This window comes from Cottoperca gobio, chromosome 8 (genome assembly GCF_900634415.1).
Source record: "Cottoperca gobio chromosome 8, fCotGob3.1, whole genome shotgun sequence".
Classification (NCBI taxonomy): domain Eukaryota; kingdom Metazoa; phylum Chordata; class Actinopteri; order Perciformes; family Bovichtidae; genus Cottoperca; species Cottoperca gobio.
In genome coordinates, this window is record NC_041362.1 from 15,646,163 (window position 1) to 15,664,761 (window position 18,599).

Consider the following 18,599-nt stretch of genomic DNA (forward strand, 5'->3'; position numbering starts at 1 on the left):
TGAAGTGATGACCGTTGACATGTATTATCTTGTATGTTACAGAATGTATCACTATGTGGCATACCGCCAGCTGGATGAGATTGTGCTGGGGAATACTTGGTAAGAACCACAGAAGGCCATCATGTGCCATTCAAAAGATCTGTACTACGTTTCCATCTGACAACTACACGTCGTTCAAGTATCAGCACTTTATTAGAGTCAATAACAAAACACAATGTCAGTTCAGTGATTGAATCTGCTTCTATACAGCACAACAGCATCCCCTCTTGTTTAGGTTCTTCCACCGACTGCTGAGTGGATCTGTGACTTCGAAAGGTTCCTCATCAACATTGAGTCTTGAGCATTGAGTCTCGATCAAGAGTTCAGTAACACACTCTGCAAAAAAGATGTTTTATAATTAAGCATTATATATATATATATATGTATGTGTGTGTGTATATATATATATATATATATATATATATATATATATATATATATATATATATATATATTATGATGCTGACCTTTGGAACAACCAACATGGATTGGAACTTGCAGTCTAGCTGACCTGACACGTAGCGCCTGCATGGACTTGTGGTGTGTCCGTGGAGGGGGATCCGTCTGCACAGCAATTTCTTTCTGACATGTCTGAAATGCACAAAACACAACTTTACTAATAAATCCTTCAAACCAGCTTGAAGTTGTATTGCATGTTTATACATGTCTGCGTAAAGAAAATATCTAATAACATTCATAATAAAAGATGTGGTTGAAGTGATTGAGAGAGCAATGATATCAAATTAAACAAATATATGAATGATGTACATGCATGTGGTGATTGTATGTTTAACACGTCATGTGCAGGTCTACTGGTACTACAACTGTAATGTACAGATGACGTACAGTCTGTATACTTACTGGTGTACACACAGCTTCCTCCCCAGTGTGGATGTCGCTGATCATACAGGTATCCTCAGTTCTGTCTGTGGCTTCATTCACCAATGTTTCAATACCTCTGTAATAATAGGGTGATAGTTAAAAGTTAAATAGACTCACGCTTTTACTCAAACTACAGAATAAAATGGGGAAGCCTGTTATAAACATTGAATCTATACTTAATTAAGCTAATGAAGTGTAATTAGCTAAAGTTATTAATACTACAAACAATAACACACCGATATTGGCTAGGGCCTGGTGTAAACTCGTTACATACAGTAGGCCTAGACCGATTATGGCTTTATGCTTGTGACAATAAATACATTAAACAAGTAGCACGGCTTACCTTCGCTCTCTCCCCTTTGGCGAATGCATTTCGTCGTCTCTTTGGTGGAGGACTCTGCACCGGTGGACGTGTTTGAGTCGGCGTGCTGGCTTGTGCTGGCTGGGGTCTCAGCAGTATTGTAGGCACAGCTTCTGCGTTCAGTTTTAAATTCTTTTTGAATCTCATTTCCTTTGGCGAGCATAGTTTGTTCGAAACACGATCTCTCAAAGTGCTGCCCACAAATCATCAGTTTCATCGACGCACTTGTCTTGTCCATAAACGCGACATTTTATCATCTTTTGGCCATAGAAAGCTAGATTTGGAGAAGGCCACACATCCCCATACAACACATCGCTTCACGATTATCCTTGACGAAGACGAACACTGGCGGCGACTGTACTTGTGACGTCATCGCCCGAACATTGCCGAAGTGGATGCTCCTGGCGCAGCGATCGATTGTTGTTAGCGGAAGTTATTTTTATGCTGTTATGATCGTGATTTATTACGAATACATCAATATTAAAAATATATATATGGCACATTTCACAATAGAAATGCAACCTCTATCATATACCAAGGCCAATAACACTGACAAAATATCAGTTTGTAGGACATAGGCAACATTTTACTGTTTCAGCTGGTGAAAGAGGAGCTATATCTAAATACTGTATGTACTGTCAGATAGTTTAATCTGCAACAGAGCAACATAGTTTATAAGGTTATTATGTTCTGGGGATGAAAATCTAATCTTTAAAATACCTATCAAATAAATGAAGTACTTGTGTGAAGTACAAATGCAAGAAAATGGTACTGTTTATCGTTATAGCTAGATATCAAAATATAATTTGGGTGAGACTGCCTTTTCTGAAAGTATGAATTTGGCTATAGGCTACATATAACGTATAACGTACGATTTTAACAATAATTACCGCCTCGCTGTTGTATGCACCCAGTAACATTGCAGTTTACATCCATGTCTGTCCAACATGTAATTTCTTCATAATTTTATCCCATTAGACAATTGTGTGAAGTTGTCATAATGAGCGTATGTATTCTGTTTTGTGAGGTAACAGTGACCTTGACCTTTAACCTTTTTCAAATTGAAATTCATTCAAATTTAAAGAAGTTCCATCAAGGCGTTCCTGAGATATCGCGTTAACATAACATGGGACGGACGGACAACCCAAAAACATTTATTCAATGAGCACTGCTCTCACATGATGCATGCTGCTACATTTTAATTAATTGGTTCCTTGAGGCAGACAGTGGGTGGTACGTGCAGCAGCACACTTACTATTAATAGTAAAACGTAATGTTTTTGTAATCTCTGACTTTGAGCTTTGACATTTATTCAGATTGTGCCTTTACAAACACATGGTTATAGTCAGGGACACCATTAATATGAGTGGATTGGAAATGTTTGCTAACTTATGAAAGGACGGGTTGTATTACAGTTAAAGAAAATCAGAAGTTATGACTGAGTTAGAAATGTATACCTAGCTGAATTGTAATTAGTGATGTTTTTTTATTTTACTTGCAGTATAATACCTTCTTTTTAGCCATAATATAAGTAATTTCTTACTTAGTTTTAATGAAATTTGAAAAGAATATTGGGTAAAAGGGCGTTTCTTATACTTTTGGCTGCTGTAACTACCACTATAGCACAAAGAAACGCGCAACAAACTTCTAGCGACTAGATCATGGCTGGCTCGACCAAGTGACGGCTGTGTTGCCAGATTGGGCTGCTTTCCACGCTATTGGGCAACTTCTGATAGTGTTTGGCTAGGAAGATGAAATTTGGGATGATTTGGCGGGGTTTTGAAATGATCGTGAAAACAAAATGACCAATTAAGCTGTCGTGTTATGGTCAAAAGCACAGATACAAAATTCAGCCGATGAACAAGATGTATGAATTCAAATACCTGGTTATATGTTTATATATATATATATATAAATATACATGGAAAATACATGTTAAAAAAACTAAAGATTTATTAATCTATTACGAGCTGTGGCTGGATGCGACTGGGGGGCAGACAAACAGGCATTAACTGACATTCATAGGGCAATTATTAGGTCAACAATAGACTATGGGTGTATAATATATAGAGCGGCGGCAAAAACATCCCTGCAAAAAGTGGATAGACTACAATTTAAAGCATCACGTTTATGTATTGGAGCTATTAAGTCCACCGCTATTAATGCAGTACTAATAGAAGCAGGAGAGACACCGCTGGAGTTAAGAAGTGAGAAACTCACACTTCCGTACTGGGTCAGGTTAAAAGGAAGAGAGGAAGAACACGTTACAAACAAAAAGCTACACGATTGTTGGGAATATTCCAAGTTCAAGAGGCGTGGGTTTGGGTCGACGAGGGAAGAAAAAACAAGGACATATGGAAAGGAGAACTTAGAGTTCACAGCTCTTCCCAGAAGCAAATATACTGTATACGTGAGTATTGTAGAAAAGGGAATGGCAAATTAATGAAGTGGGAATCAAAACAAATATGAACCTGAGGAAGAGTTATTACAATTATCTCAAAATCTACACAGATGGTACAAACAAGAGTGTGTGGGAGTTGGGCTGTATTTAAATGTGTATCTCCAAAAGAGCGTCAAACCAGTTTTCTGTATATAGAGCAGAAATGCTGGCAGCTATAACTGGGTTACAATGAGGTCAGACCTGATAAGGTCCTGGTATGCACAGACTCAATTTTGAAAGCCTACAGTAAACAACAACCCTCGGAGAAGATCTACTTATTGAGTTTAACCATAGTTTGCTAAGACTTCACAGAGGTGGTGTGGATGTACAGTTCTGCTGGGTGAAGGCACATGAGAGGGTAAAAGGGAACGAGTGTGCTGATAAACTAGCAAAAAGTGCATTGCAAAAGGAAATAACACGACCAGTTCCACTTGGAAAAGGAGGAGGAAAAGCAGTGATTAAGAAGAAAGGAATGTAAATATGGCAGAAAAGGAAGCAGGTACCACAACAGTCAGTCATAACGAAGAACTATAAAGAAAGGGAGAGAAGGGAGGAAATGATCATAACTAGACTTGCATCAAACAGGACTAAATTGCACTATGTACGTACTGTACTAAAATGTTACCCTGTAAGAGAGAGCTCGAATAAACCATCTGCGATACTCGTCTATCATCAGGATAAGTGAAGCAGATCGTGTCCCTGAAGTACTTGAGCAGAAGGACTTTTGTACGTCTGTTATCGATGTGGTTATCTATGTCCAAGTTATCATTGACTAGATCACGAATGTGGGTAACACTGTAGCTGCTATTTTTAAAATTGAAACTATCAAACACACGTTTGCAATTTAAGTCAATTGTGGCTGCCTGGTTTGATCGCTCGATATTTTCAAACAATGCATCGACTTGTCTTCTATATTTTAGCAAGTACTGTCGCAAGCAGTTCGCATGATACAAGACATCTGCAGCAAACACATCACCAGCTGTATCCAGAAAAACACATCTAGTCTTAACTTCATGGTTATTAAAGTTTAAAGCATCTACAAACAATGCTGCTCTGTCAGACTCCGAGATGCGATACAATACCCGGTACACACTTCCGTTCTGTGCCCATGCCGCTAGACATACTCTTCTTCCGCCTTTTTGGAGCCTTATAACTATCACCTGTTTCTCCCTCTTCCATATCCACAGGTGGTTCTGGCTCACTATTAGTTTTTTCCGATCTCTTCGACTTCAGAATGTAGGAGGAATAACAGGCTTTCGGGTTTTGATGATACTTAAATGTGTTGGTGCACATGTTGATCCTTGAGATAACGTCCTTATCATTCAGTTGTTCTGCTGCCATCTGGATTTTAGCACGACCATCAGTCAGTTCCTGAAAAAGGAAGGATACTGTCGTTCATACTGATACTGTTTTTGTTCAAACGGACCTAATGGTGAAATTTATTTACCAATTAACTTTCCTGATGCAGTGTTACATATTACACATGTGGTCCCATCATAAGCACTCGAGAACACCAAGGTTTCCTGTAAAAAGATGTTTTTGCATGATAAATGTTTCAACATGGTTGATATCTAATTAAATGTGCAGGATAGAATATCCAATAATAGAAATGTGTCTAAGATATGACTATTCAAAGACTTACCATGTTTTCGTCTGTAAACAAGAATCTAAGGACACATTGGACAACACATCAACACGTCACACTATCAGCTGAAATTGAAATTGAAATTGAAATTAAATGTTCTACCCCATCCTGAAGCAACAATGAAGAATTCACATCTAGCAACTACTGCTAGACTGTTCAGGGGAATCAATACATGTAACTATAGTAACAGCAACAATTTTCCTACAATTGTAGTGCACGAATAATATGCCAAATACAGATTTTTGTAAATATCTTAAAAACTATTCAAAATGGGCAATCAAAATGTATTACTGACCCCCCATAATCTGTCCATTGCGCACATTTTGAGTAGTCAAGCAACCTCCTAGGTCAAACGGTCTCGGAGATACCGCTTTGGCAATATATTCGTCCGCATTTTGGCAATTTCACCCTGTCTGTGAAATATGTCACCAACCAAATAAAGTTCCCAGACCTTCAATTAGTACATTCCTGAAGAGTTTAGCTCTGGACATAGAAGTGCATACAAAACCACCATGAGCTACTCTAGTATGGTGGAAAGGAACAGGGAAAAGTGTGAGAACTGTGGAGTTAAAATGTGGAACAGTCCATATTACATTGCACCATGTATAAAACAGAAAGAGAACAGCTAAATGACAAATACCAGCCAAGCACTATTTACTTTCTTAAGTGACACACAGTTTGTGAGAAGAATTCCAACTAGGTTAAATCATGGATGTGACATCCATGGGTTAAATAGTAAATTGACATGATGTTACACACTCTTGCACCGTAGATGGCGGTATGCGCCCTAAAGTTGTTTGCAATTTGACTGCTAAATTACATAACCTTAGTTGAAGACATGGGGTTGCAAGCTCCAACACTTGTTACTGCTAAATGGCTCGCAAACTTGGTCAAGAGCAATCTTGTCGGACCGCGTCTGCGGATCCTGGACACGTCCTGGTACCTACCGATGATGAAACGAGACGCCAAGAAGGAATTCGCACAATCTCACGTCCCGGGAGCGTCTTTTTTTGACATCGACGAGTGCTCGGATAGGGACTCAAAATACGATCATATGCTCCCCAGCGAGCAGTTTTTCGCCGACTACGTAGGGAATCTGGGCATAGGAAATGATAGCCATGTAGTTGTTTACGATGCCAGTGACTTTGGAGCTTTTTCCTGCACCAGGGTCTGGTGGATGTTCAGGTTGTTCGGCCACCCTCAAGTGTCCGTGCTGAACGGGGGGTTTAGGGACTGGCTCAAGAAGGGTTACACAGCAACAGGCACGTACACTAGGCCTGAAGCAGCCACCTTCACCGCCACCATGAACCGCTCCTGGGTCAGGTCTTTTGAGGACATCACTGACAACATTGCAACACAGCAGTTCCAGGTGGTGGATGTCAGGCCCCATGAAAGGTTTTGCGGGAAAGCACCAGAACCAAGAGAGGGTAGGCTACGTGTACTTTGATGTGTACTATTTGCACTCAAGTATTCTTTATTTTTAAGACTTTTTGTGAACTTATGGGAATGTATTTGTGGGTCTTGTGTTTTGTTATGTGTGGAAATCATGAATTTATCATCAAACTTATATATAAGTATCACTTGCTCAATCTTAGATGTACACTGCACTTTTATACTTTGATTTATGTACTATACACATTACTATATCCGTGTACTTTTATACCTTGATTAAAGTACCATACGCATTACTATGTATGATGTTATATTCTTATACTTTTGATCAGAATTATATGCATGTCCATGATTTAAAAGAGTACTCACACAAAGTGATTTGATCTGTGGCACACAGGGTGCAGGGAGCTAGCTTTGTCTAGACTATAACCAGATAAGGTATGCCTAAGAAAAGATGCCCATTCCGCTATCATAGTAGGTGTTGTGTTGAACGGCAGTAACCCATGGCCTTGAGAGTTCCGTGTCAGGCTCAGACACGAATCAGAGATTTACTGTTCAGCATGTTTACATAATGTAGTGTACGTTCAAGCATGTATACTTAATGTAGTGTAAGTGTAAATTCAAATATGTATACTTAATGTAGTGTAAGTTCCCAATAAATGTAAACAGGTACAAAATCAGGACACCAAATTTGAAACTGTGCCAAGAGGCATGATCACGCCCACCGCACCAACAAAGGCCACCATCTACAGCAACCAATAAGAAGAAGGGATACTCATATATTGCTAGTGTGTATATACTGTATGTGAATGGTCATTCGGGGCCTTTTTGTGAAACTGGGAGACAGCTAACTGCATTTCTGTGGTCTGTGGAACAGTACCCTCATGAGTATAATTTGATGTTTTGTTTTGTTTTTTCTGTAAAAGAGATGGACCAGGAATCTTTGGGTTATAATATCAAGTTATTTATTCAAACAATAGTGCAACAAAACATCAAATTATACTCATGAGGACCGATCGGCTTCACTGTTCCACAGACATAACATATGCAACCATTGTGAATCCATGTGTAATTGTGTTGTTAGAATTTATTTTGTTCAAAGTAATGTTTTTCAAATCGAAATCAAATGTCGATTTTGATTTCTAGCACTCTATTGTGATGTTACTTATAAACCAGACTTAATTTAAAGCCCCTGAAAACTTGGTTTCAAGTGATTTTCTTCAAAATCCCATAGTTATCACTAAATAGACAGACAAATTATGTTAGTTATTTTTTGAGAGTTCAACAGTGAAACATGTGTTTGCCTTATCAGGCCTGTGTGGGTTTGGTTTGATAAGATTTAATTGACAGTCGTCTCTCAACAGATGCAAACTGCCACACAACTGTCATCAGATTCTGATTCAAATGTTGCTAAATCATGATTGGTGCACGGAAATAGGTGACATGTTTTTACGGCGAGAAGAGTGCACGCCAAAAAACAAAATATCCCACAGAAAGGTTGCACATGAAGTAACAAAAACAAGGGCCTTTTTAACATGTGTATACTTTATTGTCCAAAGAGGTAAACCACTATGTCATTGTCCCACAGGTGTCAAACCGGGTCACATCCCTGGCTCCAAATGCATGCCTTTCCTGGAGTTTCTCGATGATGATGGCATGATGCTGTCCAAAGAGAAGCTGAAGAAATTCTTTGAGGAGTCGAAGGTGGACCTGAATAAGCCAATCTGTGGATCGTGTGGCTCCGGTGTGACCGCCTGTCACATGGTGCTGGCTGCCCACCTGTGTGGCGCCCCTGGGGCGACTGTGTATGATGGATCCTGGTATGAGTGGTTCAGCAAGGCTCCGTCTGAGCATGTCGTCTCCGAGGTTAAAAGAAAGCTTTAATTGACAAATCAGCCGTTTGAATTAACACTTTTATGATACTGATCAACTGTAATCACAAATATTTAAACCTCCAGAAATCAGCAGAAACTATAAAATCTTAAATCTATGCTGTGTGTGCTTGTTAGAGGATCTATATATATATCTATGTCTATATTGGAATGTGAAACCTCCTACTATAGCGCCTGCCCTCTGGACTTTTAAAGAAATGTATCCACATGGTACAGCCTGCTGGTGCTTTGGGGGAAGTGCACTTGGAAAACTGAATTCCAGTTTGTATGTCATAGCCTCTACTTCACAGTTATGAACTGCCTTAGAAAAAGGACATATGCAAGTAATTACATTTGTTCCAATGAGTTTTGATATGTGATTTAAAATGAATCTATATTTTTTCCATGTCAATAAAATCAAGTGTAAGAATGTGTGCATCATTTTTATTTGGTTGTACAAAAAAAAAGCTACTGTGTTGTACATTTTGGATATCAAAAGTTCAACGCGTACATCTTTCCCGTGTTTTCCTTTATAAAGCACAGTCCATGTCCCTCTAGCGCTCGGAGCTTGTATAATCTCAGCGGATCGTCATGGCGGCACAGACCCGTGCTCTGGTGTCCTGTCAGTGGCTGGTAGACGCTGTCAAAAACAATCTCGTCGGGCCCAAACTTCGCTTGCTCGATGCTTCATGGTACCTACCGAAAACGAAGCGGAACCCGCGGGCCGAATTTGCGCAGAAGCACATCCCGGGATCCTCGTTCTTTGACATAGACGACTGCTGTGACAAGACCTCTGCGTTGGATCATATGCTGCCAACTTCCAGCCACTTCTCCCAGTATGTAGGAGATCTGGGCATCGGGAACGACACGCACGTAGTTGTGTATGACACCAGCGACTTTGGGTCGTTCGGCGCCCCGCGGCTGTGGTGGATGTTCCGGCTGTTCGGACACAGTTCGGTGTCGGTGCTGGACGGGGGCTTCAGGAACTGGCTGGCTGAGGGCTATCCGGTGACATCTGACTACTCCAAGCCGGAGTGTAGAGAGTTCAAGGCGACTGTGAATCAGTCGTGGGTGAAGAGCTATGAAGACATTCTGGAGAACATCAGCACCAAGCAGGTCCAGGTTGTGGATGCCAGGTCAGCAGGAAGGTTCAGGGGGACTGAGCCGGAGCCCAGAGACGGTGAGTAGGATGTTTAAACCAGTGAGCAAAAGTTTGAAATGTCCTTGCCTAAAAGGTCCATAGCTTAAAGATATGCTATAAGTGCACAGTTTAGAAAGTTGCATGAAAATCATACCGTTTTAGCAATGAATTAAGCAACTTCCGGGTACAAATGTGGTTTAGTATAGCCTACACTACATGATGGTTTTCTTATGTGTGTAATGAATATAATGTGTCATTATTGTTGACATGTTATGGTCTTGTGATGAATTAAAATAACTGCTCATATAAAAATGTATTAATGAAGTGTCATTTCAAATGCATAGTTTTTTTAATGTGTTGCTGTGCAGTTATCAAACACAAAGTCAAGCTTGTAGTAATAGAAGAATGATGCAGATATTTTACTTAAGTAAAAGTGTAAAGAGTTTAAAGATACTCTGTAGCAAGTAGAAATCCTGAATTGGCAAGCTTAAGTAAAAGTGCATAAGTATTAGCATCAAAATATGGCATGCAGAATGGCCCTTTTCAGAATAATATATATTATATCTCTGGGTTATAAATATTGATGCATTAATGTGTTCATCACTTTAATGTTGTAGTTGTTAAAGCTGGAGCTCATTTCAACTACTTTATATACTTCCGGGTAACTTAAAACATAATAATATATCATAATGTTATATTTATATTTAGTTGTATTTATCTGAATCTGCAAAGTAACCAGTAGTCTCCCTAACATGATCAAATAAATGTTGTGGAGTAAAAAGTATAATACTGGCTTCCAAAATGTATTTAAGTATACATAAGTAATATAAGAAGTGCAGTACTTGAGTCAATGCATTTAGTTAAATTCACCCACTGAGAACTACTAGTTTGACAAAAATAAAATCTTTACTCAAGGACAACTTACTAGAATTATTTTTCAGCCACACCTCATGGTCTTCATCAGCAGAGTTTGCTCAATTATCATAGAGATGGTTTAACTGTCATGGATACCAACTGAACCATCTCCATGACAACTAAGCATCTGTTGATGATTGCCATTAGATGTGGTTGAAAGCTTGAGAAGAAATCTAGTAAGTAAACCTTGAGTAAAAATATATCTTTTTTTTTTTTTTTTTAGTCATTTCATTATTGCCCCAGATTTTCACAATGTTTCTCACTCTTCTGTCTCACCCTCACAGACACGCTGCCGGGCCATTTCCCTGGTACAATCAACATGCCGTTCACTTCTTTCCTAGACGCCTCTGGAAAGGCGCTTGGGACTGAAGGCCTGTCCAAACTGTTCAGCCAGGCAGGGGTGGACCTGGAGCAGCCGCTCTGGGCTACCTGTGGGTCCGGTGTCACAGCGTGTCATGTTGTCCTGGCCGCTCACCTGCTCGGGCACCCTGGGGTGTGTGTTTATGACGGCTCCTGGTCTGAATGGTTTAAGAGGGCATCTCTAGAGCACATTATCTCAGAGGGAGAGGGAAAGAAGGTATGACTACAAGCAAGGCTGTGATCTTAGTTTTACAAGGGAAAGCAGAATGTTTGCTGCCAACAAGAGTTCTAGATAAAGACTAGAAAACTAGCCTCATATTGTACTTTCTACTAATCCTAGGAGAAAGTAAAATGATGTATGCACGCTTAATAACTAATTTAACAGTTGCAAGTCAGCAGCTGTCAAAAACATGTAATTAAAATCTCTTCTACTCATGCAAATTATTCAACTTTCCTAATTTGCATATTTACATGTATATTTATAGAATGGCCTTAAATAACATGATGGTTTTGTTAGTCACTTTTATGTCTCAACATATGGTAGCTATGGGACTCTAGATTGTATTAAGATGTGGGATCTTTTTCTTGGAATAAGTGCACTTTCATGATAGGAGGACATAATGTGAAGTATAGAGATGAGTTATTTTACAACATGTGAAAATAAATGGTTTTGTTATATATGGATACAGTGTCATCTCTTTTTACCCTTTAAAAGATTTCTAGCTCATAACATGGAGGAAAAACTCCTTTAATCAGTAACCAGAAATGTAAATATTTGGCTTTGTTATAGGGCCATGGAAGACAGAAGGGCAAAATAAATTTGTGGAAGAAATATTGATTGTCTCCCTCCCAATCCATGGGATCATAAGAAACTATTTTCTTTTCTTCTAGTCTGATTTTGATGCAACTCAAAATATTCATCTATTGTTTTTTTTCACTTCATAACATTATACTAAAATGTAACTAGGTGTGAACCCAGAAAATAAAAGTAATAATGAAACAGATAATAGGCCCACAAAAAGACTGCAGCTTTTGCTGGAACGCGATACAAAAAAAAGAAATTGGGATGCTGACGCAGAGGAAATCAAAACCAGTTCAGTCCGGTTCCTGCGCTTGAATTGAGGTGTCTGGCAATATGCCCGATTTTTAGAACAAAGTTTATGTATTCTAGTTTTATTACACCATGATGGTACTATGTGCAACTGTACAATATACAGTATTTAACTCGCATGGGACCAGAAATGTGTACTAACATGAAAAATAATTTATAAATTGCTGAACATGAGTCCCATTTTGAGTGTGGCTTTGAAGATTGCTGTGCACTTATGCCAACCTGTATCATTGTCTTTTGTTACAGGAGATGTGGCTTTGTCATCTTTGTTAAACATGGCAAGTAATGACTTATATTAACCATTACTTATGATGTCAGCTGTTGCTATGTTCCATTGGGGTAAAAAGGAAAAACAGAAGAACAAAAGAGCATTACCACTGGGGAAAAGAGAGCGAACAACACTTTTTGAACAATTCTTCTCGAGCTGTGGACTTTGCTTACTGAATCTGCAGAGGTACCTATTGCTTCAAATAAATCAACCCCCCTCCCCTATTTCCCTATTTATATCCATTTGGCTTAGGTCAGCTTAACATATACATAGCGTGATGGCATAAACTGACAATCATATATTGACATTATGATAATGTAAGCCCTGCACGCAAATTTCTAAAGTTTTAATTGATTCATCATAGGTCTACATTCACAAACAGAAACGTAGCAATACAAAAGTAGGCTGATGGTGAATGATGGAGCTGCTACTGATCTTCTGACAGTCTCAAGATAAAACGTGTAGGTAAGGTGTTTGGTAAAGGTACTGCTGCAGTATTAATTTGGACTGATTTGTGGCATTGTATTTTTTCTGAAACCTTTACTACACATAATTATGGTAATTTTTTTTGAAAGTATACATTAGTTAGGTAACCCCTAACCCAATATCTAAAAAAAAAAAAAGACTAGACAACGTTTTGCATGACCTGACACTGAACTTGACTTCCCATCTATTTAAATAACATTTAATAAAAGTGCACAAGCATAATGTATACTACCCAGATAGTATAGATACAAGAGGGGTTGATGTCAAAAAAAGTGTTTTATATAAAAAGCGGCTCGCTTTTAAAAAATGTACAAACAAATAAAAAACAGGAAGGTGATTCGTTTAGGGGGAATGACTCAAAATGAGTGAATCATCCGAAGCCGTGAACTACCCAGAACGAATGCCACAACAAAGATGGCCGACCGTCTCTGACGTGTGTCACTCAGGTGTCCTGACAACTGCCTGAAGGTCCTCACGAAATAAACAAATTGGGGTCCTTTCTTGCGAAAGGCTAGCTGTCGAAACGGTGTTACGAGTCACATTGTTTTACACAACTGTGATAAATTGTCAAAAATAACACCAATATATGTCGATTAGATTGTTTGGGGAATGTTAAAAAAATCGAAGTTTCTCTCGGTTTCGTTATTTACGCCCTAACTGGCCCAGTAGTTTTGTTTTTGAACGTCGAAGGGTGTGTTTTTTTCGTTCGCCGTCAACAGCAGTAGCGTTAGCGAAGCATTCAAGCTAGCGTTGTAAAAACCCACGTAATTCTGACATTTAGCCAAACAAAATAAGAGGTAAGTTTAGCTGAAATTATGTCATGCATCGTTTAGTAACGTTGGATATGTTTCCCTTTTAATGGGAATACAATGGCTAAATGTACCTTGTAGTTTCTACTAACGTTAGTCTCATAAACAACGTCAATCAATGTCGATGATATCTCGTAAACGGCCAGCATGTACTGCAATTTTCAGAAGAAACAATTGGGGCTACGGTACTAGGCTTTGGAGAGTTTTAATTGAATAATTAATCTGTTTTGGGTTGTTTTTCCACAGGGAGGCGTTGATGAGCAGCAATGTCTGGCATCGCTCTTAGCAGACTGTCCCAGGAGCGCAAAGCCTGGAGAAAAGACCACCCATTTGTAAGAAGCAGCATGTTGATCCTTATCCAATATCAACGTTTTGCCCTATTTCTTAAATGTCATAGTTTTTTTTTATAACGTATACTACTGACACAAAATAGATTACAATTTAGTAAATTAGCACTCAGGTTGCCCAGTGATTCGGTTTTGTGTATCTTTTAAACCATACAGGGTTTCGTTGCTGTGCCCACTAAGAATCCTGATGGAACCATGAACCTGATGAACTGGGAGTGTGCCATCCCAGGGAAGAAAGGAGTAAGTTGGCTACAGTTGCATATCAAAGTGGACCAGCTACTCATGTGTCTCCACAATGATCAGCAGTAGACACTTTCAATACATTCAAATGTGGAATACTTTTGCAAACGGCACATGTTTTGACCGCCATTTGCAATCAGAATCACTTCAATGGCAGATTGTTACAGGATTGTCCTTTTTATTATGGTATACATGGGTAATATGTAGGTAATTCTGCACGTTAAACAACATGCATTACAGCCCATTCTTTAATATCTGTGTCACGCATGTGTAATTAGGACCAGATCATGTGGCAAGCAAAAGTATTGTAAGTTATGGAACCAGCTTATTGCCTACTTCTTGTTTACACCCAGCCAAGCACAACATACAAATATGACACTAAAATAACAGACATACGCAGAAGAATTATTATGAACATGTAACATGAAGCTCATTTTATCTTTTAAACCTTGCACTAGAAAAATGTTTCCTTTGTTTTTAAGCAAAGTGTGCAGGATGTTTGCAAAACAAAAAATGCCAATGTTTCCGACGGTCATTCTTGTATCTTTACTTTAGTCCTTTACAGTTGTTTTTAATATCCTTTTATGTTTACTAAAGCGGTTATTATCTCCTCATCATTCATTAGACCTTGTGGGAGGGAGGACTCTATAAACTCAGAATGCTGTTCAAAGATGACTACCCTTCCTCACCACCCAAATGTGAGTACCACTCCACACCTGCTGCATAGTTTAAAACATTTGCATGCAGAAATGTATTCAAAATAAATGAGGAAAAGCTCAGGAAACAAGTGTTTTGGCCACAAAGTCAGTAAACCAGGTTTAGTCGGTACGTCAGCACCTTGTGTAAACAATGAACCCCGAGCAAAAGTTGACGGTATTTTTAAATGTACATTATATATTTTTGTGATCCATGCAAAAATGTCATTTTTTAAATCACTACATTTGGATTTTGTGAATGTGGAAAGCTAATTTTAAAAATAATACATTTATATGCCAGTGAAAATATTAGACATTCCACAATTCCCTGGGATGATGGTGCTTTCAATTTCAATATATTGTTGTATATTGTATGCTAAAATTGTGTAAAACTTTGTATTTAATACTCTGTCTGGGAAAGTTAATGAAAGCTTTACTGAGCTACATCTCCAGTAGGACACAAATGTCCCTATTAGTAAAGTGCAGGATATTCAGAATAGATGTTGAACATGTTAAATATTATTTAATAAGTGATTGTAGCAGAAAGATGTGAGGAAAAATTATTTTGTCATGTGACTTTCACAGATCCGCTTGTGTTTTAGAGATTTTCTACAACGACAATATCATACGATATAATAAAAGTTTTCTGTTTTCAAGCTTTACTTTCTTTTCGATTACTTCCTCTCAGGCAAGTTTGAGCCCCCAATATTCCACCCAAATGTCTACCCATCCGGCACTGTGTGTCTGTCCATCCTGGAGGAGGACAAAGACTGGAGGCCTGCCATCACCATCAAACAGGTCTGAACACGCCACAGTCTCTCTCTGACTCGTATCAACAGTGCAGTTGGAGCTTTTCTAACCTGTTAACCATCAGGCTTTATGCAATTGTGTCCATTTGCCTCGTGATTAGGGACTTCTAATTGAACGGTGCAGTGACTGAACGCAGCGTTTTGTGTATTGCGTTAGTCCAGTTGGGGTAACTACTGTGAAGAAATGAATGCACAGGTACACACACACTATCACACAGTGCACTCTGTCTGAACCATTGTTGACTGTATTTTCAGATCCTGTTGGGTATCCAGGAGCTGCTGAATGAGCCCAACATCCAAGACCCAGCACAAGCAGAGGCATACACAATTTACTGGTGAGTGTGTTGGCTTTGATGACCACACACACACACACACACACACACACACACACACACACACACACACACACACACACACACACACACACACACACACACACAATAGCCTGCAATTGAAGCCTGAATGAAAGTTTGGAACGTGTCCCTTGCTGCATGGCACAAATTGTATTTTCAGTAAGCAAAGGGCAATACTCAGGGATGGTGTTTGGTCAAATCTGAATCCAGTTCCGAATCAATTATCAAATATTTTTGGTGGCAAATTAAGACACAGACACTTGAAGTCAATTCTATCTTCAAGTTAATTTGAGGATATTAAAGGCACTCATTCAAAAAGAATCCCTCTCAATCATCACTCATGAAGCACTAGAAGTGTGTGGCAGTACTCCTCTCCTGAGAGACGTCATGTCACAGATCTTTGGAGACGAACGCCAAGTCATAACACCAAAGAAGAAAGGATTTTATATTCTGATATGATATCCTGGAAATGGGACCTTTTTTTTTATATATATATATATAAACGTGTGACTAACATTATATCTCTTTGTGTTTCAGTCAGAACAGGATGGACTACGAGAAGCGGGTAAGGGCGCAGGCTAAGAAGTTTGCCCCCACATAGAGAGGAGCGCCGGCCTCTATCCCGCCTGAGCTGACGGAGGTTACAAACAGGAGGCAGGCAGCACCTGATGGACCACTCCAATAAGAATCCAGTTTTGAGTATTCTCATACTACTACACGGGCGACACGAGAGCCTGGTTTTTCTTTTTTTCTTTCTTTTTTTCTTTTTTTTTTAAACAACAAGCTCAATAAGGTCATAATTTTACCCTCTTCAATAAATATTTATGCATTTTTAATGCATAGCTGATGATCCTAGAACTCTGCTGTCAACACGACGTTTGTTATTTGTAACTTGTATAATCCATATCTCCAGTTTTGTCATGAGTGACGTTAAGCTCACTCACGCCTCCATTAATTCTGTAATAATGTATCAACAGAGCTGTAGAAATAAGATGTCCAAACCACTCTGTGTGTAGTTCAGTCGGGTGTGGCAGAGGAGGAGATTTCGTTTATTGTTAAACTTCCAGTTTTTTTTGTGTTTTTTTTCTTCTTCTTTTTTTCTTTTTTTTTTCTATATCAAACCCCCAGAAGTATTGTAGATAGTGTTTCACGATTACGGGCATGAACTGGGACAAAGCAGTCAGACGCACGGTGGAAGTCAAACCTCCCATTGTTCTCCTGACGCCTTCTTCTGTTCCTATCACATATCCCTCACATCTGAGTTTCCAGGAAAAGCGTCAAAAGAATACAGTCAACACGTCAAATTCAGGTAAAAGACAATCCTGGCCCTTGTGTGATGGTTGTAAGCTAAATCGTGGCAATTATGTTGGCAGGAAGTGGTGCTCTGTCCACTCAGAGAAGGGAAGCGTTACAGGAGGGAAACGGGTCAGGGCCTCGCTTCTACCAATGTCTTTAAATCATCCTTTCATTGCAGCGGAGCGAAGATAACTTTAGTGTCCGGATTCTGTTTGTGAAGCCAACTGGGAGAGAAACTATTAGTCGGTTACATTGTTGGACGTCATGAACATTCAACACCAATGCTCCATCTGCTTCCCAACCTGCTATAGTACGAGACAGAGTTGCATTGTAAAAGTAACAAAAACGGTTGCTACGCGTGTTCGTTTCGGCGCTCGATCCGTTTAAAAATAGCAACACTTTGGGTTATTTTCTCCCACAATGAATACAAAGTCGAATACAAACCTGTACAAATCAAAAAGCTGTTAAATCTTCAAGTCGATCTGGCGTCAGAAGCTGAAGGATCCTCATTGGAATGGCCTCTCAACCAGCAAGGAAGACAAATGAAAGTGCACTTGAGAGTAAGCGAAGGCCTGAGAATTGTTTTGCCTCTAAATATACGAGTGCATGTACATAATATAAATACTGAAAAAAATTGTGGAAGTTATGTTTTATATTGTTTTAGCCAGTTGACATTTGTGTGTGGTATTATGACAAAGAACACAATAAATGGCATAAAGTTGTGAAATAAAGTTGAATAAAAGAAGCAAATGTTACTGTGGATTTCTTTTCAACATAACGAGGTTTTCATGGCAAATGTTTGGATTACGTGGGAGGCTTTGCTTCCCCAAAAGAGCACATTTTGATTTTGAATCTGGTTTTGCCTTGGAAGAACTGACACATAACTATCAGCATTTCCAATGTCAGCATGCACTGCACCTCGCATATCTGTCCTGCACAATGTGTGTATTCGCAAACTCTTGGCATTTCAGTTTTCACTGTCGAGTATCAAAAGAAGCCATTTTTCTTTGGTGACTTGAAAGTCTGCGTTTTAAAGACTGACCTTTCAGCCTGCACGGCATCTGACAAACCTTCTAAATGTGTCCTTGATTTCTACGCTTGCCATTGTTCTCAAAGGTAAAGTGTACGGCTCTGAATAG

General features: G+C 39.1%; 3 protein-coding genes and 1 long non-coding RNA gene across 4 annotated transcripts; 3 read left to right on the forward strand and 1 right to left on the reverse strand.

Moving 5' to 3' along the window:
• Positions 1–1,721: 1,721 nt before the first annotated feature.
• On the reverse strand, positions 1,722–5,417 carry LOC115012761 (uncharacterized). Its single transcript, XR_003832723.1, has 3 exons — positions 5,365–5,417; positions 5,170–5,245; positions 1,722–5,093 (listed from the first exon to the last, which is right to left on the reverse strand). It is a non-coding gene; the product is annotated as an uncharacterized LOC115012761 (long non-coding RNA).
• Positions 5,355–9,060, forward strand: LOC115012749 (thiosulfate sulfurtransferase-like). Its single transcript, XM_029438531.1, has 2 exons — positions 5,355–6,794; positions 8,348–9,060. Exons 1-2 carry the CDS (start codon positions 6,206–6,208, stop codon positions 8,641–8,643), a joined length of 885 nt encoding a protein of 294 aa, XP_029294391.1. The 5' UTR covers positions 5,355–6,205; the 3' UTR covers positions 8,644–9,060.
• Positions 9,061–9,185: 125 nt separating this feature from the next.
• Positions 9,186–11,730, forward strand: mpst (mercaptopyruvate sulfurtransferase). The gene is made up of 2 exons (XM_029438530.1): positions 9,186–9,810; positions 10,971–11,730. The coding sequence occupies exons 1-2, from the start codon at positions 9,222–9,224 to the stop codon at positions 11,267–11,269; spliced, it is 888 nt and encodes a 295-aa protein (XP_029294390.1). The 5' UTR covers positions 9,186–9,221; the 3' UTR covers positions 11,270–11,730.
• A 1,664-nt stretch (positions 11,731–13,394) lies between these two features.
• On the forward strand, positions 13,395–18,215 carry LOC115012755 (SUMO-conjugating enzyme UBC9-like). Its single transcript, XM_029438540.1, has 7 exons — positions 13,395–13,708; positions 13,967–14,052; positions 14,224–14,307; positions 14,933–15,005; positions 15,691–15,800; positions 16,067–16,146; positions 16,702–18,215. The coding sequence occupies exons 2-7, from the start codon at positions 13,987–13,989 to the stop codon at positions 16,763–16,765; spliced, it is 477 nt and encodes a 158-aa protein (XP_029294400.1). The 5' UTR covers positions 13,395–13,708; positions 13,967–13,986; the 3' UTR covers positions 16,766–18,215.
• The last annotated feature ends 384 nt before the right edge of the window (positions 18,216–18,599 follow it).

Bases quoted from the DNA above. Each gene is read 5' to 3' on its own strand.
- LOC115012749 (XM_029438531.1), top strand. From the start codon at position 6,206: ATGGGGTTGCAAGCTCCAACACTTGTTACTGCTAAATGGCTCGCAAAC. The intron at 6,795-8,347 runs GTAGGCTACGTG...ATTGTCCCACAG, and splicing joins AGCACCAGAACCAAGAGAGG to GTGTCAAACCGGGTCACATC.
- mpst (XM_029438530.1), top strand. From the start codon at position 9,222: ATGGCGGCACAGACCCGTGCTCTGGTGTCCTGTCAGTGGCTGGTAGAC. The intron at 9,811-10,970 runs GTGAGTAGGATG...TCACCCTCACAG, and splicing joins TGAGCCGGAGCCCAGAGACG to ACACGCTGCCGGGCCATTTC.
- LOC115012755 (XM_029438540.1), top strand. From the start codon at position 13,987: ATGTCTGGCATCGCTCTTAGCAGACTGTCCCAGGAGCGCAAAGCCTGG. The intron at 15,006-15,690 runs GTGAGTACCACT...ACTTCCTCTCAG, and splicing joins CCCTTCCTCACCACCCAAAT to GCAAGTTTGAGCCCCCAATA. The intron at 16,147-16,701 runs GTGAGTGTGTTG...TTTGTGTTTCAG, and splicing joins GAGGCATACACAATTTACTG to TCAGAACAGGATGGACTACG.